The sequence below is a fragment of the Musca vetustissima genome, unplaced genomic scaffold (genome assembly GCF_032173495.1).
Source record: "Musca vetustissima isolate MV318-11 ecotype Yass unplaced genomic scaffold, APGP_CSIRO_Mvet_v1 utg10199, whole genome shotgun sequence".
NCBI lineage: Eukaryota > Metazoa > Arthropoda > Insecta > Diptera > Muscidae > Musca > Musca vetustissima.
In genome coordinates this window covers 37878-65644 of record NW_026875741.1, presented here as the reverse complement: position 1 = coordinate 65644, position 27767 = coordinate 37878, and the positions used below count along the sequence as shown (strand labels likewise).

General features: G+C 33.2%; 2 protein-coding genes across 2 annotated transcripts in view; both read left to right on the top strand.

The window, feature by feature from the left end:
- LOC133338267 (kinesin-like protein costa) overlaps positions 1 to 1287 on the top strand; it is a 50894-nt gene extending 49607 nt beyond the window's left edge. Inside the window, exons 6-7 of the mRNA XM_061546443.1 lie at positions 1115 to 1198; positions 1252 to 1287. Of these exons, the coding sequence (XP_061402427.1) occupies positions 1115 to 1198; positions 1252 to 1287 (120 nt within the window). The remainder of the gene's footprint in view (positions 1 to 1114; positions 1199 to 1251) is intronic.
- Positions 1288 to 1477: 190 nt separating this feature from the next.
- Positions 1478 to 27767, top strand: part of LOC133338274 (cell adhesion molecule Dscam2-like) — a gene marked incomplete at its 3' end in the record, with an annotated part of 64106 nt that continues 37816 nt past the window's right edge. The window contains exon 1 of the mRNA XM_061546449.1: positions 1478 to 1606. Within this exon, the coding sequence (XP_061402433.1) occupies positions 1528 to 1606 (79 nt within the window). The remainder of the gene's footprint in view (positions 1607 to 27767) is intronic.

Genomic DNA, 27767 nt, shown 5'->3' with positions numbered 1-27767 from the left:
TATAGACATTAGATCTGGGGAAGCAATATTCGAAGCTTTCAGTTGTATCCATGGTTATAATGGTGGCTATGAGCTCTTTAAAACATCCAATTGGACACCATTTTCACGAACTAATAACTTTAAATGCAAATACGTCAAAGTATCAGAACTCTGCTGATGTGTGTGGTGCATGGGTTTAGGCTGGATAATCACGACTTGTCCTTAGAGTATTGTTCTGGCTTTTGAAGTCTTTCATTGGCATATTTTGGTATGTGTGGTGCATAGTTTTAGGCTGGATCTTCACGTTTTGTCCTCAGAGCGTCGTTCTGTCTTGGGAAGTACTTGTTCACCTCAAGGGACAATCATGAGGAGATTTTTATTTCATCACATAGATCATTAGATTTAGGGAAACAATAATCGATGTTTTTATTATGAATCATGGTTATGATGGTGGCCATGGGACACCATTTTCAGGAACTAATAACTTTAAATGCAAATACGTCAAGGTATCATAAATCTGCTGATTTGTGTGGTATATAGTTTTAGGCTGTATATTCTCGTTTTGTCCTCAGAGCGTCGATCTTTCCTGGGAAGTGTTTTTATGATTGAAGGGACATTAATGAGGAGATTTTTATTTCATCACATAGATCATTAGATTTAGGGAAGCAATACTCTTTAATTAGGAGTTATGGTTATGATGGTGGCCATGGGACACAATTTTCCTAATATTTTCATTTGGATCATAAATCTGCTGATTTGTGTGGTCTTTAGAAAATCAATAACTAATAACTTTAAATGCAAATACGCCAAGATATGCAGATATGTGTGTCTGCATAGTTTTTTAATATGTGTGGTGCATAGTTTTAGGCAGGATATTCAGATTTGTTCCTCAGAGCGTCGTTGTTCTTTATAAATCAATAACTAATAACTTTAAATGCAAATACGTCAAGGTATCAGAACTCTGCTGATATGTGTGGTGCATAATTTTAGGCTGGGTATTTCCGTTTTGTCTTCAGAGCGTCGTTATGTCTTGGATGTGTTTCTTCCGCATATTTTTAAGTTATATTATAAAATTTTAATTCATAATCAATTTACTAATTTCCTTTATATTTCTTCTTCTTCTTTTTCTTTGCAGATCTTTTGTGCCCTGAATCCACGAGCCGCAAATACCCGCGTTCAGTGTCTAACCTCGCGTTGTGATTTCGTTTTAAAATTTTCCGTGTGTGTTTTTTATTTCTAATTCCCATAATCCTCCTCCAAATTTTATTCTAGGTTATTTTGATTGCATTTCTCGTGTGTGAGAAATAAAATTGAAAAAATACCAATCAACCAAAACAAAAAATCGATAGTGAATTTTTGTCGTGTTTGTGCCATATCGCGTACTTGGATTACGTGAAACCCTAAAAAAACAACTAATTAAATCACAGCTAAATTCAAATAAAAAACAACTACAACAACCCACACTTTATCGTCAAGTGTTGGTTTCATCAGCAAGTAAAAATCGCAAATTTAAATTTGATCTCATCAAAAACCAAAGAACCGCAGCGCATGCATCAACGTTCCGCAATGGGATTATTAATAAATATTATAAAATGGCTAATGCTATTTGCTGTTGTCACAGCATACTGTAAGTATTCGAAAGCTTATTTTTATTAATTAATTGAATTTAAAAATAAGGAAAATAATCAAATAAAGCTTTCCGTTGATTTACGTTGGGCGCCAATTAGGAATTTGGTAAACGAATTAACTTTAATTTGATCTTTTTGAGTATTTAGTGTATGGAAATCGTTCTGACAAAATATTAACATAATTTGGTGCACATTTTGCGAAGGCAACAAATACGTTGGGCGCCAAAAAGTTGCTTACAACTTTTACGTTAAATCATTGTCAACAATTTGGCTGCAATTTTTTTATATCTGATTCATAGTGGATAGAAATTCTACTTGGCCAACTACAATACAAATTTATGTGAAGCATTCGTATACGTTGGGCGTCAAAAATGTGATTTGTAACAAATTGATGTCACTTACATGAAGTCTTGGTGTATTGAAAATAACCTTGCAAAAAATGATCAATATTGGTAGAATATACGTTGGGCGCCACTAATGAATTTGATGATTCATAATTTATTTCATAATAATTTACTTTAAAAATATCGATTAAACAAATTCTTAGCAAAAAAATCTGAAGTGCTAGCAATTATCTGATGATTCATGTCCATACCAACTGCTAGAATTTCCAGAGAAATATTCAAAGCAAAAAAAGTATAAAATTAAAGCAAAACAGATTGAAAAACTAGAAATAATCTGTTGCGGCTTCTGCAGCCTTTTCATGTTCTTGCTTTTTGGCTTTTAACCAATTTTGGTTTTTCATTTTTGTAATTGAAATTCTTTAAAGCACCTCAACTATTATCATTTACAAGAATACACGATCATATTAATACAGCTCGATTACTTTCATAATTTTTTTCGGTTTCATAGACGCTAATCTTTTTTATAAAGTGTGTGTGTTTGGAATATTAATGGGAATTTAGAAGTTGTATTAATGAAAAAAGTCTATAGTCGGAAAGGTCATTGCATTCTAATGAGATTTTTTTTTGAGTTAGAAAAAAATATTATTATTACATCAGCAATTGGTGGGAAAAAATAAAATTTTGAAATTTATTTATAGCCTAAAGGGACAAGAATTAATTGAACCAATTTTTTGTTTCAGTTGTCTATAAATTAAATTAAAGCTATACACTAAGGTCTTAAATATCAAAGGAATTTCAAATAGAATTCAAAAAGTCGCAATAAATGTTTACAAAAAATCTCTAAAGAGTTTTTTTTACAAAAAAATCTTCAAAGAAGGAAGGGGTTTGGTGAGTGGTTTTTGCCAGAAGAGTTGAAAAAGTTCAGCGAAGGTAGTCTATCTCATACGTTCTCACGACTTTTAGCTGATTGTTGAACCAAAGAAATTCCTAATGGCGGCTGAATATCGTTGACAATAGCAAATTTCCCTCCGATATTCTTTTCCATTCAATACTGCATTAGATTTGGAACTTTTGGGTGCTCAAGGATGCCGGCTGGATAATAAATTATAGTTTCATTAGGCCTAATATTTCATTAGCGCTAATCTCATTCCTGAAGCGATTCCATCTTTTTATGTTCGGTCTACAAATGCCAATCCTTTATTCTTTTTATTTCAATCGTCATTAGCACAGGCCCTATCTAAATGATGAACTAAATGCATGAGAACAAAAAGGAACGACTGGAGCAAAAGAATGAATTAAAGATTGGCGTAGGGCAATCTCGTTTCTGAAGCGCTTAGGTTCGCTCTACAAAAAACAATACATTTTTAGTTCAATCGTTCATTGACCCATGTCTTACTTAAATGATCAAGGAATGAATCTGACCTAGTACCGATTGTTCCATTTGAGGAATAGTTGATTTGAACTTGTTTTTTCCGAAAAAAACTCAACTTTATCTTTCAAGTTGAGTCATGATAAAAATTTAAGGTGATTTATTTTAATAACTTTAAATGCAAATATGTCAAAATATGTGAACGAGTCATGAGGCATACTGACACAGATCTGAGATCGGCTTTCGGGTTCAATTATGAAAGTTGAAGTTGATTTATATTTATAACTTTAAATGCAAATACGCCAAAATAAAAGACCGGGTGGTTCTGAAAAATATAAAAAAAAACATTAAATTTAATTAATAGGTTTAATTCTAATTAAAATAGAATTAAAAAAATAAATGTTATAAACATGCACTGATAGGTACGAGTTCGCATAACACTCCATAATTAGTCATAATTCAGGATAGGAATCAATGATGTTATAGGATGTAGATCAACACCAGACTTTCCCTCACCTTTGTACACCTCAACTACTACTACTGCTGGATAGGTCTGTTGGTCTTGAGACTTCTTTGTGAGCCACTGTGTGTTTGATGTAATTCTTAAGCAAATTTGAATCCGACTTCTCATTTCAGCAATTCCCTGAACCTCTTTCTGACTTTCCGGTCGTCCATGCTTTGGGGGCCTTAAAAGGCTTTCGAGTTCAATAATGAAAGTTGATGTTTATTTATATTTATAACTTTAAATGCAAATACGCCAAAATAAAAGGTCCTCGTAGATCTGACAACAAGATAAAACAATTAATTTTAATTAATAATGTTTAACATAGAATAATTAAAAAAAGTAAAAAAATAAATTTTAAAAATATTTAGAATTTTATTTTCCAATCGAGGCATGACCTATTTTTTCTCTCAATGATATTTTTTTAATTCATCTCCTAACTCAGCCAGAACCGTATCCATAACATCATTAACTAAGTCAATGATATTATCTCTATTCTGTAAGATGATAGTTTTCCCGTTACGCTGAGGGGTTTTGAGTAGTGCTAATATTTCATCAATTGTAAGTTTTATTTTTTTCTCTGCTAAAAATATCCTCAATTGTTGTTGTGGCTGTGTGATGTGTGGTGACGAGATGGCGTTGACTACTAAACATTTATTGAGCGGGGTCATCATTCAATTAAAATTGATTAAATGCATGATGTTGATGATGATGTTTTTGTGTGTGTTATGTTTTCTACTAAATGAATATATATTCACTATCACGTATCCACAGGGGCGTAACATAATTAAAAATTAGAAATATAGGTAGGAAAATTGCTTTAGGAAGGACTAAACAAATTTGCAATGAAAAAAGTATCCCTAGGAATGATTACACAATTTCCAATGACATTAATACAAAATAATACCCATTCTCCTGTTACTTCCCCTTTGACTTATGCTATGGGTTCCACAAAGCATCGTCATCTTACTCGGTTAGTCGTCGTGTTCGTTTATCATTTTCTGGTCTGCTGCAGCCTATTCTAGGTAATTGGGCCGCCATCTATCGTTGCCTAGAAACAACGTGTCAGTGAATTTTGTGCAAATGATGGGTCTGATGTAGCATGGCCTCCCTAATGGGTCTGTCATCTATCGTTGCCTAGAAACAACACCTCCTGATTTTTGTTTTGCACCGATTGGGGTCCGTGCTTAGTGCTGGTATCTACCTCTTGGTGGCTCTAACTCCTACCATTCATAGTTATTTTTTGATGATTGGTTATTAGAATGTCAGTTGGAATCTATAAGCGTTTCATAGGAAGGGACTTGCAATCATTTTTTTTAAATTTTCAACAACAAGTTAAAAAATGTTTCCTTCTCCATAGGATTGGAAACTAGGACTCGTCGGTTTATTCCCTGGCACTTTGTACACTGTCCCTCCTAATGTGCCTGCCATCTATCGTTGCCTAGAAACAGCGCCTCCTGATTTTGGGGTCCTTGCTAAGTGTTGTTATCTACCTCTTGGTGGCTCTAACTCCTGTCATTCCTATTTTCCTAATCATTGCTTCATTCCATGGTTGGTTATTAGAATGACAGTTGAGGCCAGGAAGGCATTTCCTCTGAAAGAGGGGTTTAATTCCCTTTTTACAAAAAATCAACAATAACATTAAAAACATTTTTCTCTGCTGCAAGGATTTGAAACTGAAACTTATTATTTTGTATCCTGGCAATTTGTGAACAGCGCTGTGACACCAAAAAAAAAATCATAATATTTTCGGGAGAATTAATAGTATGAGTGATTATTTTTCTCTATTTTTTTATTCTGAGAAGTTTTTTCCTCCAAATCATCATTGTTCCTACGTCACTGCTTCGCAATATCATTATGTATGCCATAATTTCCACCAGCGGTGATGACAATGACCAAAATTGCCTTGTAGTTTTAAATTGAATTTTCCGTTGTATATTTGAAGGAGACTCAGAGAGAATAGATTAGAAAAACTATTCCCATGAATGAAAATCTAGAAAGCCGACAAAGCTGAGGTTTTGTTTTTCTTTGGTCCAATGGAAAATGAAAGGAAATTTAAAAATTACAGGCAAATTTACAACAACATTTCCATGCATAATAGATTAAGACATTAAAAAGTTGCCGGGGGAAACAGGAACAGTATACATGCCAAATAAATCCTCATACTGTAGGTTAACCCGGCAAAAAATTCTAATGTAAATGCGGTTTTATGAATCTTATATGTATGGTGCATAGTTTTAGGCTGAATGTTTATGTATTGTGATGATCGGAACTGAAGATGGCAAGAGCAAAAATTATTAACCTGAAGAGGCACAAAGCGTCGAAATATGTGGACCGTTTTCTGTAGGATATTTATGAAAAAAGTTGAAGCCGTTTTATATTAATAACTTTAAATGCAAATATGCCAAAAATCGATCAGGTGAGTCACCTGTTTAGTATATTTGAATACATATCAAGTGTGATGCATACTTTTAGGAGTTTAAATTTATTTTCTCTTGATTTACATCACCAATAACTTTTACCTATTGTATAACTTTCACATTTATTTTTGATTAAAATCGCAATAAGTCAGCTGCTTGGTATATTTGAAAACATAACTAGTGTGATGCATACTTTTAGGAGCTTCAATATATTTTCTCATGATTTACCTCACCAACAATTCTACAATTTTTTTTAACAAATGTTAAGTTATGTTTCCGATTTCCTGTTTAATAATTTTCTATTATCAAATATTTAGAATATCAAAACAGCTGATAGGAAATCAATTTCTAAATATTTACTAAATCATATTAGTGTTCAACAGAAAAATAGTAATTCAAATTTGTGTAACGTTCTGTTTACACATTCTCTCTCAATTTGTATACATCCCACATTGTCTAGCCCCCAGAGAGAAAAGTGTGTAGACATTTGTCTTTCCCGTTATTCTTTTATTTTTGTAAATTAAAATCCCATAAAAAGAAGCTGCATCATTATGAAGAATTATTGTATCATGTAGAGGCTGTGTAATACAAAAATAGCGTAATCCGCTAGTAGTTCTATGCGATTAAGAAAACGCAAAAATGATGGTGCGATGAAAGAAGTAGGAGGGTGGAGGGAGGTTGGGGAAATCTAAATATGTTTGCAATGTGGTAAAATTTTAATGATCAGTGGTACAATATACCAGCAGCAGCCAGTCGGCGATGTACATGTGTCATAGGCACAAATACTCCAACTACTGGGTATCTTCTCAGCTGGCCAGACAAAAACAAAAGCAAAAAAAAGAACACAATGAACCATAACATTATATAGGCAGCAGCCAGTCAAGCATATAGCAAGCTAGCCCCGCCAGTCAGCCAGTCACATCCACATTCATCGAGTCATCACAACAAATGATTCCAAATTAAACAGGAAATAAACAATTTAAATGCGTGCAAATATGTTAGGGACGAAGCAGACTACTGTGTGGAGCAAAATGTTAAACCTCCCCTCATACCCACCACCAACAAAAATAAAATTCGTTATAATAATAAAACAAAGAGTGAAGAATTTTCCATAAAAAATGGTTTCATTATTCTATAGATGAGGAACACTAACAAAGAGAAATGTTTCAATGACTGAATTAATGCAGATCCATGTCTATGCTGCTGTCCACATTGTATTGTGAAAATTATAATGTACCATGACCTAAAAATTTCGTGGCGTTTTTTGTTGTTGTTGTCCATAATGTCCATTAATAATAGAGAGCGGGGGAAGAGAGATTTTGGACAAGGGAATTTTAATTGCTGGTTTTTAAATAACATTTTTGTTAAAAAATATAAACTGTAATCATATGTGAAATATGATCTCATAGGTTTAGATTTTTTGGTGCGGAGAAATAACTTTAAATGCAAATATGTCAATGATATGTTGGAAACATCTATGTTGGGAGATCCAACAGTCCATATCTGGTTAGTTGAATGGAACTATACTGCCCATCTTTAATACATTCCCCATAAGCTTATGTAGAGCGTATAACCTAAATCCGGCTATAGATTTCGGTTGTGTAGCCTCGCAAAACCTCTTGACCGATTATTTAACGGAGTTTTACAACGACATCCAAGTAGTGTTAACTTAGTCTTGGTGCAGAATCTCAAAATATATAATTCAATGATTGACCAAATAACTGACTTTGACATATAGAAATTTAAATCTATCTTTGGAAAATATATTATAACTTTAAATGCAAATACGTCAAAATATGTTGTCGAACACTTTGAAAGCTTCCCGTTTTTAAGATGGTAAGCTATATATGTAGACATATTCTAGGTCCAATGGTCTTTAGTGTCTGTCGGATGAGCAATAGTCTTTAACAGAATGCTAGACTCTGATTTATCGGTATGGCATTTCGTCAAGCCAAATGGAACGTTTGGTCTATAGAAAAGAAATATACTATCATCTGAGCTTCTTTGCCAATAAAAAAGGACAAACTAATACGAAAAAAACTAAGTGCAGAATCTCAAAATATATAATCTGATTATTGACCGAACAATTGACTTTGATATATATATATTTAAAATAGTTATAACTTTAAATGCAACTACGCCAAAAATTTTGTGTCGAACATTTTTAAAGCTTCCTGTTCTTAAAATACCTTAAAACAAACTGTGTATGTAGACTGATTCTAGAGCCAGTCGGATACAATAGGGTCTGGCGGATGAGAGGTGATCTAACAGAATGTTAAGCTTTTGATTTATAGGTATGACATTTCGTCAACCCGAATAAAACGTTTAGGGTTATGCTAAAGAAATACACTTTCCTCTGAGCTTCGTTTGGAGGATGGTTTTCATAGGTCTCACTCTTGTATTTCGTTGACTTGATTATGATCTCAAATTATTAGAAATGTGTCAGTTTGTAAATAATATAATCGTGGGGTTTTAGTTCGTTTTGTATATGTTGCAGATTAGATTGAATCAAATGGGCTTGCTCTACGGTGATAATTATCTTTGGTTTTAGCACAGAAGATTTTTCACTACGGTATACAATAATACCTAGCGTTCCTATATTAGTCTTTATTTATATTTTAAAGTATTGTTAACACATAATTTTAAGATATTATCCACTGAGCTTCGTTTGGAGTATGGTTCCCATAGGTCTCACTCTTGTATGTCGATGAAAATTGATACGATTGATGTCTTCAAGACAGGTATGCTTATATACGGTACCGTAACTGAGCGTCGATAGTTAAAGACGCATTCTCGGTTTTATCTCCTCGTCAGTCGATTTTAATGATGAATTCTCAGTTACGCTCACCCACACTTACTCTCAATTTTGTTATGCCCACCACTGCTTCAAGACTAGTTATGGTCTCAAATCCTTGGAAAAGTGTCAGTTTGTTTAGAATAGCGTCGTTGATGGTTTAGTTCGTTGTGTGGAGCCACCCGCAGCTCTCGGTAGGTTAAATCAGTTCTATTTTCATGTTTATTTACTGTATTATGCTAGGTTCAAACTGTTTAAACGCGAGGTTTAAAAAGGCTTCAGGTTCCTAAAATATCCTAATCAATATTATTTCCTTTTGATAGCTTATTCGACGATTTCTTCTGGTTCTTAAAAAATCCTTGATCAGGAACGACCATAACTTTAAATGCACATACGTCAAAAAATATATCCTGATTGTGGATATTATGTAGACTAATTTTTCCACAACTTCTTCGGTTTCTTAAAAATTCCTTTATCAAATTTTATTTTCATGTAGAACAATTTTTCGATTTCAAAATATTTCTAACTTTAAATGCATATATGCCAAAATAATAAATTCCTCAAATTTTTTAAAGCTTCCGTTTCTTAATAGTATAATTTCTAACAAATTTCCTCCCATTTTTATAAATGGCTCTTTGTCATCGCGGTAATTTAAATTCTTTCATTTTCATTCACAAAAAATCTCATTTAGCAATTTTTTTGTTGATCTCAAAACAACAACCATTAAAATATTTCCAAAGAATCTTCTGCCTTCAAATGTGAAATATCTTATGTTGAACTATCCGCTGACACTTTATGGGCCGTTCCAGTTTATCCAGATTATTGTGTGATGTCGTTAGCAAGGGGAGTGCATAGATCTCTGGATGTCTATCATTCATATGGTATGATGCTAACAAATGCTAGTGTCTAATATTTATTTTTAACATCCGATTGAAAATGTATGTCGATTTTGAACAGCCTCTTGCCGAAATGTCTGTATGTTCCCTTTTGTTTGTGTTTTCAAACACACTAACACTCAACTAACATCGTATAAGGCGCACAGGCACGCATGTCACGCACTTTTTTGAAAACATTTTTATTGTTTCTGTTTCAACATCATCATCGGGTTCGCTCGGCTTTTCCACACTTCGTACGGCGTAGCGTAAAGTGACAAGACATTTAGAATGAGTAGGAATTAAAAATCAGCATGTGCTCACACCCCTTGCGTGTTCTGCCGCAGTAGCAACAAGACAGCCGCAAATGACAGGCATACATTTAATGGACACTGAAGTATGGAGGAGTGAGAATTCGAAATAACAGAAAATGAAACAATGTCGCCTCTGTTTGATTTTTATGTTGCCACATAAGACACATTTTTATGCGCCCATTTTCAGATGCAAACAATGTCTGCTTAGCTACTCTGGGTTGTATTTAATAAACAATTGTGGCTATTCGAGTATCTTATGAAGGGATATAAAAGCATTCTCCCACTAGATTTTGGGACACCCTTTCCACTTTGTATGCCAAGTGTTGAACAGATGTCTGCATAAAATAATTGATTTGTTGATGGATGACTGGATGGAAAATGGAATACATGTGTTTAGGAGATATGTAAGGAAAGAAACCTCTGAATGGCATATTTCGATTATGAAATTTTGAAATGAAGTGAAAAAATGTTCTCATCGAAATACCAGGTCAGAGGAAAAATAATATGATTACCATGTTTTAGTCTCATCCTGAAATATTTTGTCATATTTGCATTTAAAGTTAATAATTTTTCCAAGGAATACAATAAATTCTAAACGTACTGGAGGAACAAAATAGATCCGCTGATGTTCATAATTTGCATTAGTTCAAGTCTCTCGACTATTAACCACTCTTTGGGATTTCTATTCCCCAGTTCTGGAATATGTTGACATATTTGCATTTAAAGTTAATAATTTTTCTAAATGACACAACTAATTCTAAATCGATTGATGGACTATAATAGTTTGACATATTTGTATTTAAAGTTAATCATTTTTGACACAATAAATTTTAATTCATTATTGTCCCGACTTAACAAAAAGTCCGCACTTTCAACAAATCCACCGAATTTTCATTCTCCAGTCTATGCTAATATATTTTGACATATTTGTATTTAAAGTTAATCATTTTTTATAAATGACACAATAAATTTTAAATCGATTGGAAGCCTATAATAGGATCTCTGAAGTTCTCAATTCTGATTAGTTTGTCCGACTTTCAACAAATCCACAGGATTTTCATTCTCCAGTCTAAAGATAATAATTTTTCTAAAGTATAATAACTTTTGACCGTGGTAGTCACACTACGATAGTTTTAAGCTAATTTTTTTATGTTTGTTATTTAAAAATCAAAAAAACTTCCCTGAAGATGAAATTCAATGAATTTCGATATATCGGAAAATAATAAAAAAATACAAATATTGACCTCAAGCTCGATCAGCCATCTATAATTTATTATACAGCAAATCCTAAATCTTCTGAAGGATTATAATAGGATCTCTGAAGTTCTTTATTACTTAAATTTCCAGAAATCTTCACCTAAGTTAATTTATTTCTCCAAGCCATTGACCCCAATCCCAACTTCCAATCATAACACAAATTGCCAATTACCCCAATTGGCAAAATTCCGTGCAATTTCTTTTGATTACATTTAAAATTTTATATCTAAAATATTTATAACCCTTGGCATGGATTAGTGCAACAATTTGTAGAACATCTCCACTTAGAAAGTGTCACTAGAATTTCCCTGCAAAAAAAAAACCTCAGGACCCTCCTGATGATGACAACACAATTTGCCACCCACCTAATAATAACAGAGAAAACACAAAACGAACAAAAAACCCATAGTGACAACCAACAAAATGCTTAACTTCTAACAACAAAACAAACATACAAGCTAGGTAAACTGACTGACACGGCTGTGTGTGTGTCATCAACACCAGGACCAGACAGACCGTCACAGACCTCAAACATATCATATGTCTTCTTGCTATTCAATCAAAGTAAAACCGAAGCGACGAACCCAACCATCCAACCAACCGACTATCCAAGTTGTCTACAACGAATAGAATAGTAGATGAGGGCTTATGACAGGCCAAGTAAATAGGCGATGAAAAAAATCATCATAGTCAAGAAGTAGAAAAAAAAACAACCTCAAAGACAAAATCAACAATAAACGTTGATGACAACATAACTTAAAGTAAAACCTCAGAGAGATGTTAAAAGAAAACCCATAACCAAACAATGTTCAAATTACATAAAAAAAAAAAATAAATCTAACAAAAAAGATAAAATAACCCAAAAAAAATTTAGTTGGCTGTTAGATGCAGTTATGAGGGTCGTATGGTAGTTTTCATAAAAATAGGAACCTCAGCCAAAAAGTTTCCGATATTAAATTGAAGAGAAGAACTTCAAGTATCCCTTCTAAAATGCTGAAGCCGTGCCTTGTACACATGGATGACAGTATCTTAAGAATATAAGGGATGTTCTGCAGCAGCTATCGTTGTCTGGCCAGAGGGCATATCGACGGAGAGTGAAAAGATTCAAGCCGTCAGAGACTGGCATCAGCCCCCAAAATCTCGATTTTCCCAAATCGCTGCCAGTATCTCAGCCAGTTTATACAGATTGACACAGAAAGGGCAGAGGTTTCTTTGGGCCAAGGATCAGAAAGAGACATTCAAAGAAATGCTGTGTACAGCCCCTATTTTGGTGTATCCTAAACGCCACGGGAAATTTTCTCTGGACAAAGACTCAAGTGCTACGACATTGATGACGTCATTGGCAAAAGGGTGGGTAGTAAGTTAATTTAAAAACTGTGACTTCGTAGTAATGCTGATACCACCACGATGGGTACTAACAAGAATTTATTGTCGAAATATAAAGGATCTTATGTAGAGAGTAATATACTTCCAAATGACCGATATGTGATAAATGATATTGAAAGCTGCGAGATCACACAAATGCCATAAGATGGAGAGTAATCGAAACAATTTTTGAATATTCAAATGAAATGATTCCGATTTATGAGGATGTTCAAGAAATTATAGACAATGAAAAGGTTGCAATGTGGATACCATGATGGGGACTAACAAGAAGTTATTTCCGAACTATAAATGGCCTTATGTAGTGAGTAAAGTACTTTTAGATTGATACCATTGTAAAAAATACAACTATGTAAATAGACTTTCAGATTCAAATGTAACGAATGGAAGATGATATTCTCAACAATCTTTCGAATTTAATATAAGGAGAAATGAGTCTGGGCATAAAGAAGAGATCTCAAATTTGAGACAAATAAGACTAAGTAAGATTTTCCCCAGGTCTGTGCTTGAGTTACGAACTACACAGCCTTGGCTGAGTTATAAGCACTTGCAAAATTCGGTATCTACGAAGGATATTCAGATCCAATAATATTATTACAGTGGTCAGCCAGCCTAGAAATTAAATACGAAAGGTCAGTGATTTGTCGGACTGGTGAAATAACTTCTGTATAAACCTTTGAATACCATAAAATGGTCCCGAGGAATGAAATACTTTTTTAGTTTTAGAATATTTGGGCTATTGATATATTCTGGTCCAATATTAAACTCATTAATAATTGTGGACATTACATTAGATATTATTCAATGTGTAAACTCATTTTTGACATACTGTATATGGAATAAGTATAGGGAAAAATGGAGTGCAAATCATTCCCAACGAAGGACTAGAGATTTTTGAAAGACAGACTCTTGAATTTGACCCTTGAATTGTGAACCATATCTTTTCCGATCTGCCTGAAACAAATTTGAGGTGCAAATTACTGTTGACTAGAACAACTTTTGTAAAAATCTTTAAATATCGCGGAAGGATATCCAGTTGTGAGAAGCACCTCTAACTGAGGTAAAATTACTTCAAACATTCATAATACATAAGTTCACGGAGCGGATCGATATTTCTCGTTCCTTTTTTAAAAAGGAACTAGTTCATTTGCTCCATATAGTTCCGACTCGTACATAGGAACTAGTTCCATAATATATTTCCTTTGCTCCATATAGTTCTTTTGAATCTCTCTTTCGTTGTTCTTTTTGATTTTTTTTCGCTCACATAGTTCCGTGTTGATTCACTGATGGATGAAAAAAATTAAAAGTAAAGTAGATCATAAAAACGAACTAAAGCACTGTACTTATTTCCTATTGTTCTTTTATCGGAACAGTTCCAATGAACTAGTTCATTGGAACTACCCAACTCGTGTAAATTATTTTTCCTGAACTTTTCTAATTCCACCTCCTTTTCGAACACTTCCACATGAATTGCTCTGGTGTAACACAAAACGTTTGTATGTTGCCGTGGCTATGGGGCAAGTAATGTGTGGTTATGACAAGGAATAGAAAAGTGGAAGTGGTAGGGAAAGAGAGAGAGAGTGTGAGGGAGATAGAGAGGGTATGCTACAACCACCACTACCACACCATCATCTGGGTTGATAATACAAATTTGTGGTTACAAGAGATTTTAGTTTTTTTTTTCTATGTATGCAGCAACGGTTCTGTATAACATGCCATAACCATTACCATCACTTACCACTTTGGAAAAAAGGTGTCATACAAAATTAAAATAAACTTGACTAATTTCCAAATCCCCTTGCTATTCTCTTCTCTCTCTAAAAAAACTTGTTTCTCTGGAGAGGCATAAATTAAGGATGATGGATATTTTTTTAGGGTTATGTGCAACATTATTGGCTTGTAGAAGGCTATAGGGCACTTATATGGCATGCACGTAAAGGTGGTGGAATAGAAAACCTTCTTAACTCCCAGCCATTTCTTCCTCTCTACTCATGCCTCTCTAAGTAACATTCTCCAAAAACATTGAAGTGAACATTTTAAAAAGGTGCTTAAGATGGCTAAAGAATTTTATTCCTTATAAGTCACATTCAAGGAATTGAAAGGGTGGGGGAAAGGCAACATAAATAAACCGCGCACGTGATTAGTTTTTTTAATTAAGTCTTTTTTGTTTGTTTTTTTTCTACTTCTTCTCTTTCTCTTCCTTTTGGTATAATATGTAAATTATTACAAAAAAAGATTGGGATTTTCTTAAAATGGTTAACAAACGTAAATTTCATTTCATTTTTTTTTGGTTTGGAATTCTTTACAAGCCCAAATGCGGAGATTCCCTTTTCATTCAAAAGATTGTCACTGAAAGATTATTTTTTTATTAGTTATCATATTTTTGGAGTGTGTTCATTTTTTCTTTGGATTTTGTTTTGGAATATGGATACACAAAAAATATGTCATGCTATGTTGTGGAATATAAGGTGTTGAAAAAATATGTGGCTTCCACATGTGAGTGAGTCACTGCTTCTTATCTTAATTATCATCTCTTTAAAGGTGAGGTTAAGGTGGCACTCCAGAAAGAAATGCTGTTAATTAAAGATAAGAATATTATGTTTTGGTTGATGTAGTTGGGAGAGTGATTTGATGTCTCCCCCACTAATATATGGGGAGCAAGTTACGATGTTTGACAATTTTATTTGGAAGATCTTTAAAGGCAAACTATATAATAAAAGGCAAAGAAAAAACATTTTCAGTCTCTTCTACAGTGGAATTATTGAAATTTTGTATAGAATATAGTAACCCTTGCAGAGTATTTTACGAAAACCTTGATTTTTGTACCTTAGCCGAAGACTCAAAAAACCATGGACAGCTCATATATTTAATAACGAAGTTCTGCAAAGATCGAACAAGGACCTAGAACTCTTCAGAGGTATAAAACATAGCAAAATATTGTATTTCGGATATATAATGAGAAATTCAAAATATTGCATACTTCAAGCTATTCTTCTATAAGCTGAGATAGGAGGAAGACGCAAGCACTTAATTTTTTTTCATATTATTCGGCTCAGGGATATTTTGATAAAACAAATATCCTAGACAGATAAAAATAAACACAACCAAAAATTTCATACAAATGGTATTTAACTTAGCGATTGTAAATTTCAAGCTAAGAAAATAAGAAAGAATTCGGAAAATATTGAAAATTAATGATTTTCCAAATAAAAAAAATTAAGCAAAAAAAAAAAAAAAAGTTGCCCGCCTAGATGGGGAACCAAAAATTTACAAGAGATCGTCATGTATTCAAGGGTTCTCAGAACGATTTTCGAACTCTAATATGTATGATGAAGGAAAAATTCCAGTTAGCATTAAAAATCAGTAATACTAACAACAAATTTTTTAGTCAGACAATGGCAAAAATTCCAATTGACAACAAATCGAATGTAATTTACAAAATAGCATGTAATGGAGATGAATCCAACTTATGCCAATTGGTACTACAAAAACTAAGCAGAAAACTAGACTTAGTGCTCAAAAATCCGATCAAAAAGCAAAAAATAAAACTTTGGAACAAAAAACCGCACTTGCAACACACTGCACTTTAAATGGACATACACCAAATTTCAAAGACGTGAAGATATTGACACATGAAAGAAATTTTAAGTGAAGATGCATGATGGAAATGCTTCATATAATTCATTTTCCCGCTGAAAAGAGAATGAATTTTAAAGAAGATACGTAGAACTGTGCCCAAATATACCGAAATGTAATTGAAAAACATCAAAATAGAAATAAAATTTTGTTAGACGACATTTGTTGAGAAATGAAGGTTTTACGATTAGAATACAATTTTTAACTTTTCAATTTAAATTAAAAAAACTCCCTGATGATGATTGTCTAAGACGATCGAAATATCGGAAACAAAATAATAAAAATCACATTTATCTTAAACTTTAATCAATGTGTTTGAACTAAATTTAAACAAATCTACATAAATTTTTGTCCGATGTCATGTAAATGGTGCATCAAAGACCCAACGTATGTCCAATTGACACGAAATTTTGCATAGTCTTTGTATAGAATGACGTATGCCAAGTTTGAATTAATTAAATTAATACGAAAGTTTGTTAAGAAAAAGAAAGAAAGAAAGAACAATAATTTACAACATTTTTATGTTGTTGTTTTATGGGATTTAAGAAAAGTACTTATTTTTGTTGGCGGGCATGATAACTCTTACTGGAGCAATGAATCCGAAAATTCCAAAGGTGTTAGAAAATATATGTCTTCTCGTAGGAATTTATTGAAAATTCCCTCAACCATCATCAAAATGGTGGACGTTCAAAAATATTTTTGAAAAATCGAAAAATCGGTTTAGATTTCAATACTGGTCCCATGCATAATTTCGCCCGATTTTATATAAATGGCATACAAAAGACGATTTTATGTTTTTCTTATAGCCTTGATTGACATTTTACATTAACTTCGGAAAAAGTTTTAGAATGACGTAAGACCAACTGATTCAAATTTAAATATTGCTCCCATATATAATTTCATGATACGAAATATAGGTGCGAATTAAATATAGAATCATGGCCCAAATTTCAGGTCATCCAGAAAGCGAACTTCAGGATATTTCAAAGATATTTTCGCCACAACAACAACTTTTGACAGTTGTGTCGAAATATCTTTGAAAAGGCTGGTCTTACTGGATGACATAATATATAGACCTTGCACAGAAAGAAGTTTATTTAGACTTATTTAAATCGGTATATAATTTATAAAGCGACTTGATCGAAACCTGCGTCGTAGTGGCCGAAAAATGGCTCGTGATCTGAACATATCGCAATATTCCATTTGGCAAATATGGAACAATGAGCTCGGAACAATGGCTTTACATTGTGAAATTCCAAAAAGTGCAAAAACTTACACTTACTTACAAAAAGAAAATACGCTCAAAAGAGCTAAAGAGTTGCTTCGCTTGACCGAAAGTGGTGAACTGGCGAATTTGGTTTTCTCCGATGAGAAAACATTCGTTGTCCAACAGTTTTAAACAAACAAAATGATCGTGTTTACTTGCCAAAAAAAAGTGTGCAAAATGTGCACCTTCGGTTGGCCACCAGAACTCAAGCCACCAGTCGGTCTCCGCTCGTATTAATCAACTGTGGCATCAGAAAAATGCCGAATATTATGGCGAAAATATTCTGGAAGGTGTATTAAAACCTTGGGCATGCAAACATTTTGATTGCAGACCTTGGACATTGCAACAGGACTCAGCACAATCGCATTCAGCACGCAGGACCCAAAAATGGTTACAAAATGAGGTTCCTCGCTTCATTTCCAGCGCACAATGGCCACCAAAATATCTGGATACCAATCCGTTGGCCTATTGTGTCTAGAGTATTTTGGAAAGCAAGGTTGGCACTAAAAAAGTGCCAACTGTTGATCACCTCAATCAAGCGCTTCGCCGGGAATGGGTGACGGTTTCATTGGCCGTTTGAAGGCCATAATTCTTGCCAAAGGTGGCCATATTTCCGACATTTTTTGCATTCATTTAATAAAATTAAAAAAATGTAGCAGTTTTTTTATCTCACCATGCATTTTTGTTTATCTAATACACTTCCGATTTTGGTCCTTTCCCTATATTTGTAACACTGGATTTTTTGGGAATACAGCATTTAATTGAACTGATTTAAGTATTAATATTTTCATTTTAGTTCATAAAGAAAATATTAAAAAATGTGCCTCTTTATGCAGGAATCAACATTATGTCCTCAATAAATTCTTCCTTATGTTATATTAAAATAACAAAATTGTCCTAATTCCATTAAAATAACCTTTCATGCTGATAAAAAAAAACAACGACAAAAGAAAAATGCCAAATTTTAACCTTAGAATGAATGTACAACCTCTTAAATTTCATTCATGTTTGATGATGGTGTATCAGTATTTTTTTTTTTTTTGTATTTAATAGAAGCGGATTGCAATGTACGTATTTCAATATGGTTCTCAGGGCAACCTGACCTGTAATGTATAAAATATCTGTACATGTTTTGTTGTTTTTTGCTTCAATTACTCATGAATGGAACGGCAAGGAGGAAACAAGAGGAACAGAATATAAATTTCATGGCAGCAGCATCATCAGCTTAACAACAATGCTTATTTTTTTGAGGAACAACTACGTGATGGTTGTTGTGTTTATTTTTTGTTTTTTCTTCTTCTCTCATTTAGGCCTTTATGCTGTTTTTCGCTTTTGTTGTTGTTCTTGTTGCTATCCTAAACAAAGAGGTCATATCCTTTTGTTTTATGATTTACAAAAAAAAAAAAAAAAAAAAAAAACAAAATCACACAAGGAATTCCATAGCCACAGTGTTGCCACATAACAAAAACAACATCTACAAAATACAACATTTTCCTCTACTAACACTAACGTGTTTAATGGTATGTGTGTGTCTGTATTACCCTTAATTATTATGTATACATACACAAATATGCCATACCTCCCCGATGGTCTAGCGCGTTTTTTGCTTTGTGTTCTCATTTGTCTGTTATCCTTCAAATGTATCCTGGCAGCAGCCATGACTGTATTAAATGGATCACTAATTACTTGAAATGGAAAAAAATACTGTAGCAAGGATTGGGATTGTGCGAGAGAGAGAGAGAGAGAGAGCAAAGGAAGTGATGCCGATAGAACATGAAACAAATAGGACATGTCCATATAGCCGGCTGTCGTTAATGGTTTAATTCCTAGGAAATTAATTGCAAATCTGGAGTATGGAGATTTCAGTGGATGGGCTGTTTGGAGGATTAGGAAAAGAGGCAGAAGGTAAACCTTTATATTTCTATGGATATTTGAAAGGATATTGAAAGGCACGTTTTGAAAAAGATGTAAAAAAATAATTTTCTAAAGATCTGATTGTCCTTCAAAAAATGAATATAAATTTGAAAGACTTTATACAGATTACCATCATTTTGCCCTTCAAGTCTGTAGAGATTCGAAACGGATCTTTTAAGGATATATTTAGAATTACTTTTTGTGTGTCCAGAATGATGTGTGTAAAATATATAATTTCGTCCGATTACAAGAAAACGATACAACAAATTCCCAATGAGTATGCGATTGACTCGCAATTTTGCATAGCGTATTGAATTGAGTCTAGAATTACGGGTGTTAGGTATTCTTGAAATCGGTTCCAATTTAGATATAGCTCTCCTATATATATTCGACCGATTTCATCTAAATGTTGCATCAAATTCACTACCTTGGATCGAACTACGCGAAACGTCCATATCACACTGAATTGGGTCTAAAATGACGTGTGCCAAGTTTGCTTTAAATCGGTTCAGATTTTGATAGAGCTCCCATATATAATTTCTCCCGATTTCATTTAAATGGTGTACCAAAGACGTAACGTTTGTCCGATTAAGACCAAATTTTGCATAGCACACAGAATTGAGTCTAGAATGACGTGTAATAAGTGTTGTTAAATTCCGTTCAGATTTATATATAGCTCCCATATATATTTTCGTCCGATTGGTGCACCAAAGTCGCTAATTCGGTCCGATCAATACGAAATTTGGTATAGCGTATTGAATTGAGTCTAGAATAACGGGTGATAAGTTTCGTATAAATCGGTTCAGATTTTGATATAGCTCCCATATATAATATTGTCGGATTTTAGGTAAATGGTACACCAACGATGTACCGTTTGTCCGATTGGGAGGAAATTTTGCACATTGTACCAAATTGAGTCAAGTGTAACGTATGTTTAGTTTTGTTGAAATCGATTCAGATTTTGATATAGCTCCGATATATATTTTCCACCGATTTCATATAAATGGAAATTGTGCATAGCGTACCGAATTGAGACTAGAAAATTGTGTGTCAAGTTTTCATTAAATCGGTTCAGATTTAGATATAGCTCCCATATATAATCTCCTCCGATTTTTTATGTAAATTGTGGACCAAAGACTCAATATTTGTCCGATGGTGAGGACATTTTGCACATCGTACCAAATTGAGCCTAGAATAGAGTGTGCTAAGTTTGGTTGACATTGATTCAGATTTAGATATAGCTTCCATATATGATTTCTTCCGATTTCACGTAAATGGTGCAGCAAAAATCCAAAATTTGAGCGATTGACACGAAATTTTGTATAGCGCACGGAATTGAGTCTGCAATGACCTGTGTTAAGTTTTGTTGAAATCGATTAAAATTTAGATATAGGTCCCAATTATACATGTTCGTCCGATTTCATGTAAATGATGCCCCAAAGACCCAAAGTTTGTCCGATTGATACGAAATTTTGTACAGCGTATCAAATTGAGCTTACAATGACGTGTTTTAAGTCTTGTTCGAATCGATTCAGATTTAGATATGAAAGAAATTATCAAATGGGCGATGATAAAGGAAAAGTGACATCACATAACCTGAGTCAAGTGTAACGTACGTTTAGTTTTGTTGATATCGATTCAGATTTTGATATAGCTCCGATATATATTTTCCACCGATTTCATATAAATGGTACACCAAAGTCGCTACCTTGACCTCATCCATGATACACATTATTTAGCTACTGAGCGTTGCAACATAATGCAAAGCTTCCCATACAAATTTCGGCTTGTTACAACCTGAAGCGGAATATTACGCCTGCATATAATCGTGACTGCATTCAAAATAATGTTCCCATATTCTTCCATCAACCATTCAACTCAATTGGCTAATAGGCCATAAACAAATGTGTATATATGTATATGTGTGGGTGAGTGAAGTATTATTTGATTACATTCCGTCAGACGGATATAAAAACCATTATCTTAAATGATAAATAACAAATTATTTATGCATATAAACAAAACCAAATAAAGAAGAAGAAGAAAAGAAATCCCACATTTTCCGACACCTCCAAAAACTAACATCTCAAACGCCTCTTTGGAATTGTCACAAAGTGATACACCAGTATTCAGTGTTTTCTTTAGAGAATTTTGTAAACCGATTCCCTGGTGATGTGCGGACTAGGGCGGCCTGTTTTGTCCATTAGTCAATTACACACAGACGGGCGTACACTCACACACACACACACAGTTAGTATAACGCACTTGTGTAGAAGCTGAATTGACCTTATGGTCTAATTTATTTATGTATATGCTTCGTTTTGAAAGCAATATCGTCGCAGCATCATAGCTTGGAGATGGCAACTGTCATAGTGGTGTCGTTGTAGATGTTATTGTTGTTGTCTTGATAAAGATGAATTTCATTTCTATTAATTTAAATAAATTGAAAAAATACCATATACGATATAAAAAAAAAATCAAATTTGATTGAGGAGATGAATGATGTGGGGTGGCGATGAAGGAACCGATCTCTTGATACGATTTTTTTAAGTTTTTACAAATTTGCAATAATTTTTTTTACCTATACTAGCTGGAAAACAATAGAAGAGTAGAAAAATAAAAAAAAAAAAAATGAAAAAAATCCGCACACATTAACCGATTTCAATGACTTCATGGTTAAATACTAAACCATCCGAGTCATTTATATCATAAACCGGTCATTCATGTCTGGTTTCGTTTTCGATTTTTTTTTTATCTTCAATATTTTTATTTGCAGTAGTCGCGTTTTTTTTTAATTTTGTCTTTACTATTTTTGTGGTTCCATGTCTTTTTTGTTATTATTTTTATTCTGTTTTAATGAGCTTTGACTTCTCGGGTTTTAATAAAAAGAATTTCGTTTTGTTATTGTATTTTTTGTTTACAATTTTTTGTTGTGGTTCATTGAGTAGCGTGCGTGTTGCCATAAGCAATAAATTCAGAAGCAAACAATGCCGATGTCTGGAAAATGTTTGCCAAAACACTTTAAAATTCCGAAATGTTTGATATTTGTTGCAGAGATGGGAGTGTGAGGGGAATTTTTTTATTAACTACCCAAAGTTTGTTCGAAATTTTACACAAGGGTACCGAATTGGGCATAGAATTATATGTATTAAGTTTGGTTGAAATCGGCTCAGATTTATACATAGGTCATATACATACTTTCGTCCGATTTTATGAAAATGGTGCGCAAACGTCCAAGAATTGACCGATTAAAACGAAATTTTTCATAGCGTAACGAATTGAGTCCAGAAAGATGTGTCTTAAGTTTTGTCGAAATCGGTTCATTTTTAGATTTAGCTCTCATATATATTTTCATCCGATTTTATGGAAATGGTTCACTCAACAACCCCTGTTTGATCGATTAACACGAAATTTGGCACAGCGTACCAAAATGATACGCTAGGTATGCTCGATTGACATGAAATTTTGCACAGCGTACTAAATTGAGAGCGGAAAGACGTGTATTAAGTTTTGCCAAAATCGGTTCAAATTTAGATATAGCTCGCATATATAGTTTCATCGGATTTTGTGTAAATGGTGCACCAAATCCCCCCAAAGATTTTCTGATTGAAAGAACATTTTGCACAACGTCCTGAATGGAGCATAGAATGGCGTGTATTAAGTTTTGTTGAAATCGGTTCAGATTTTGATATAGCTCCCACATATATATTCGTCCGGCATCAGGAAAATTACTTATGAAAGGCATTACGTCTTTCCAATTTACACGAAATTTTGCACAGTGTAACAAATTTATTCTTGAATTGTGTGTGCCATGTTTGCTAAAAATCCGTTCAGATTTACATATAGCTCCCATATATATGTTCATCCGATTTTATGTAAATGGTGCTCCCAAACGCCCAATGTTTTTTCCGATTGAGACGAAATTTTGCACAGTGTACCAACATGAGCTTAGTTAAGTTTGGTGGATATCGGTTCAAATTTAGATATAGCTCTCAAATAGCATCCGATAGCCACGAAATTTGCACAGGGTACTAATTTGGGCTTAGAGTGTCGAGTGTTTTTTGACTAATTTTCTGCCAATAGTGCTCCAAATACCAAATGTCCCATTGCAACAAATTTTGGTTTTTCCGGTGCAGTAGAATGTCCTGGAATAATTTTCAAATTTCTCTCATTTGCCTTCTGAAAGCTGATATCATTTCTGCCATCATAATTTCCACAATGCCATCTCTGATGCATTTACCCATGCCGGGAATGACCATAAATATATATTTTTATTCTTTGATTAATGTCTAGAGTGCGTGTAGATTTTTAAATGGACATGAATTGTAATTGTAATAAATGAAAAGAAGAAAAAATAAACATTGATAATAATATAAAAAAAGTTTTGAAATTCGCATGAACTCGGAGCGTCTTAACGAAGAATTAAAATCAAAAGAAATAATAATTTTATTTCTTTCCCTGGCCAAAAATGTACATTTTCTAGGAATTTGGAAATTGTAGGTATTTATGATTTTAGATCTTCTTCTTCATTAAAAATTCCAAGCCTTTTGTAGATCCTGAAAAATATTTTTTAAAAAATCTTCGCTTTTTGTAGACCCCGAAAAAATATTCTTAAAAAAATCCAGGGCTTTGGTAGACCCTGAAAAAAATGTTCTTTAAAAAATCCACGCCTTTGGTAGACCAGAAAAAATATTTTTTAAAAAATCCACACCTTGGGTAAACCCTGAAAAAATATTCTTTGAAATAATCCACGCCTTTGGTAGAGCCTGAAAAATATTCTTTGAAATAATGCACGTCTTTGAAAGACCCTAAAAAATATTCTTTGAAATAATCTACGCCTTTGCTAGTCCCCGAAAAAATATTAAAACAGTCCAAACCTTAAGTGTAAATATAAATAATTTTTAAAATTCAAAGCTTATTGTTGTAGACCCCTAAAAAAATGTTTTAAAAAATCTACGCCTTTTATAGGCTCATAAATTGCTCAAAGCCTTTTGTAAACCCCTATACATAATTTTTATAAAATCCACATCTTTGGTCGGCCCAGAAAGTATACTCGTATACGGGAGTTATATCTAAATCTAAACCGGTTTTCACAAAACTTGGAAGACATCATTCTACAGTCAATTTAAGCACCATGCACAATTTTGTGTAAATCGAAAGAAATATAGGGGCTTTGGTGCATCATTTACATAAAATCGGAAGAAAATGAAAAAGTATGCCCGGCAGGGTGATATTGCATATGACGAATAATAGACTATAATTTTTTTTAACAAATTTAGTTATTTAGTTTAATGCCAGTCATAACAATTAAGTAAAAATTTGAATTTTTTGTTAGTTACGCCTTTTTGCCTTTTTGTTTTTTGTTAATAGAAGCTCCTTTTTGACCGCAGACGTGTAAAACTTTGTAAACACATGTAGTTTATTGACATTCACAATATTCATTCAAAAAGTCAATTTTCAATTTTTTGTCAGTTACGCCTTTTTGCATTTTAGCTGAAGATATGGGATCTAAATTTAAAACTGGACCGATTTTTGAGCTGTGCCAAATTTCATCAATATCGGATTATAAATGCGACCTGTACTTTGCTTGCCATTTTACATCAATAAACGGATGGACATGCATTAATCGACTCAGAAAGTCTTTCTTAATTTTTTGCATGATTCAAACATATGCACAATAGCATTATACCCTGTATTATAGAATGCCACAGAATCCATGATTATAATTCTGATACACATTGAAAAGATTCTCATAAAATCCACGGTAATTTAAAAAACATCCATAATTCCAGTTCTGTTTCCTAAATAAATTTTCAAAATTTGTTAACATGTTTCCCCACATATTTTTTTTATAATTTCCCAAGATATGCATATAACAATTTAATATTTATATTCCAATAAATAATCATAAAAAAATAACTGATTCAGCAAATATGAGCAATGTGCTGTGGTAAACTTATAAAAATAATAATGTCAATATTTTTTTTGTGTTGGCAAAAAAAAAAAAAAAAAAAAAAAAAAAGGGAAATAAATAAAATTAAAATAAAAATTGTATGAGTAATAGTTCTCATTTAAAATAATTTAATTTAACCCATTCAGGCAGATGTCGTCTAGCCTGCTAAGCGAAAATTACCTACATTGAACAACAACACAACTAAATAAAAATAATGACTTAATTCATTTGTTACCCCTCTCTGCAAACATTTCGGGATTTGATTCAATTTTGTTGAATTTAGAGAATAAAGTAATTAAGAGCATATGTTTGACGAACAGAAATTCAAAACACACATGCTGTGTATGAGAAAAAAACTCAAAATCTGTTGGACCACAGAGTACTATTTTAAACGGAACATTCCAACTATTCAATGAAACCAACGAACCAATCTCTCAACCTACCATCATCATTACATTCCATACAAAAAAAAAATAATAATAATACAACTACATAGTAAAGAATATCCCAAACATTTAATACTCGTACTCTACAATCAAACCGATCTTAAAGCCAAAAATGCAGACTTTTTTGTTGCTGCTCACGTTTGATGGTTTGGAATGAATTAGTTGGATGGCTTGCTGGCTGACTGGCGACTTATCGAATACCTATCTTTGAAGTTAGTTAACTATCGTATTCAAACATCTGCTGTTAACCATTCATGTTCTCTTTTATTTTTTCATTTTTGTAGAGAGAAACGTGCTTTGGTATTAAAATCGTGTTTGTTTGTCGACTATAGAATATGTGTATGGTTGAAACGTTCATCCAACCAGTAGACAGTGTCAATGAATTATAAAATTCTTCATTTTTGCTGATTTTTTCTTTTTAAATTAATTTCCATTTTAATATCAGTGTCTCTAAGATAGTATGCCTCAGCCAAGTGTTATGATCATTTCGTTAGACAATTGATATGACAATAGGATATGGTTAACCATTAAAGCGGAGGCACTAATGTCTCTGGCGCAATAATTTCACTTTTATGTGAAACATTGGAAAATTTCACATAGAAATGAAATGGAAAATGTTAGGGTGGAAATTAAAAAATATAAAAATAATGAAGAAAAAATGAAAATAATTATTGAAAATATACCGGACATTTTTTATGAAAGAAATGCGGAGGTATGGTTATATGGAGGCTATATCAAAACTTGGACCCAGAGACCCCATTTCTCATTCCAGTACTTGTTATAAATATATTGATTGATATAAAATCTATGTGAGCCAAATTTTGGCCGCTTATATTAAGTGGTTCCGCAGTTAATGAGTTTATACCCAATTTTTGGGTAAATACTCAAAATAGAGGTACCTTTGTATGGCGGCTACCAGTAAACGTGGACCTAAATACATGCATTTTTGCATTGATATTTGGTACCCAAAGAGAACTCTCTGTGCCAAATTACAGCCAATGTGGTCCTAAAATGTATCTAATAGACAAACAATACCTTAAAATGGGAAGTAAAGGTTATATGGGAGCTATATCAAAACTTGGACCCAGAGACCCCATTTTGCATTTCAATATTTGCTTTGACATTAAAAAACGTGTGAGCAAAATTTTGGCCGTTCATGTCAAGTGGTGCGGTAGTTAATGAGTTTATAAACAATTTTTGGGTAAATACTCAAAATAGGGGTACCTTAGTAAGGGGGCTACCTATAAAGGTGGACTTACATACATGCATTTTTGCATGGACATTTGGTACCCAAAGAGAACACTCTTTGCCAATTTGGTCGTAAAATGTGTCTAATAGACAAAAACACCTTAAATCGGGAGATACGGTTATATGGGGGCTATATCAAAACTTGAATCCAGGCACCCCATTTTGCATTTCAATATTTGGTTTGACATTAAAAACATGTACCCGAAATTTTGGCCCCTTGTGTCAAGTGGTTCGGCAGTTAATGAGTTTATACCCAATTTTTGTATTTACCCACGTCTTTAAAGTATCGTAAAACTATCCATTATAAATCGATTTAATTACAGAAACCCGGAAATAGGGTTTAAGATGTTGTATTACCGATTCAATATAGTAAATACCCGCAAATGGTTATTTACCCACCCCTTGGGCATTTACCCGGTAAATACCCTCTTTAGGATAATG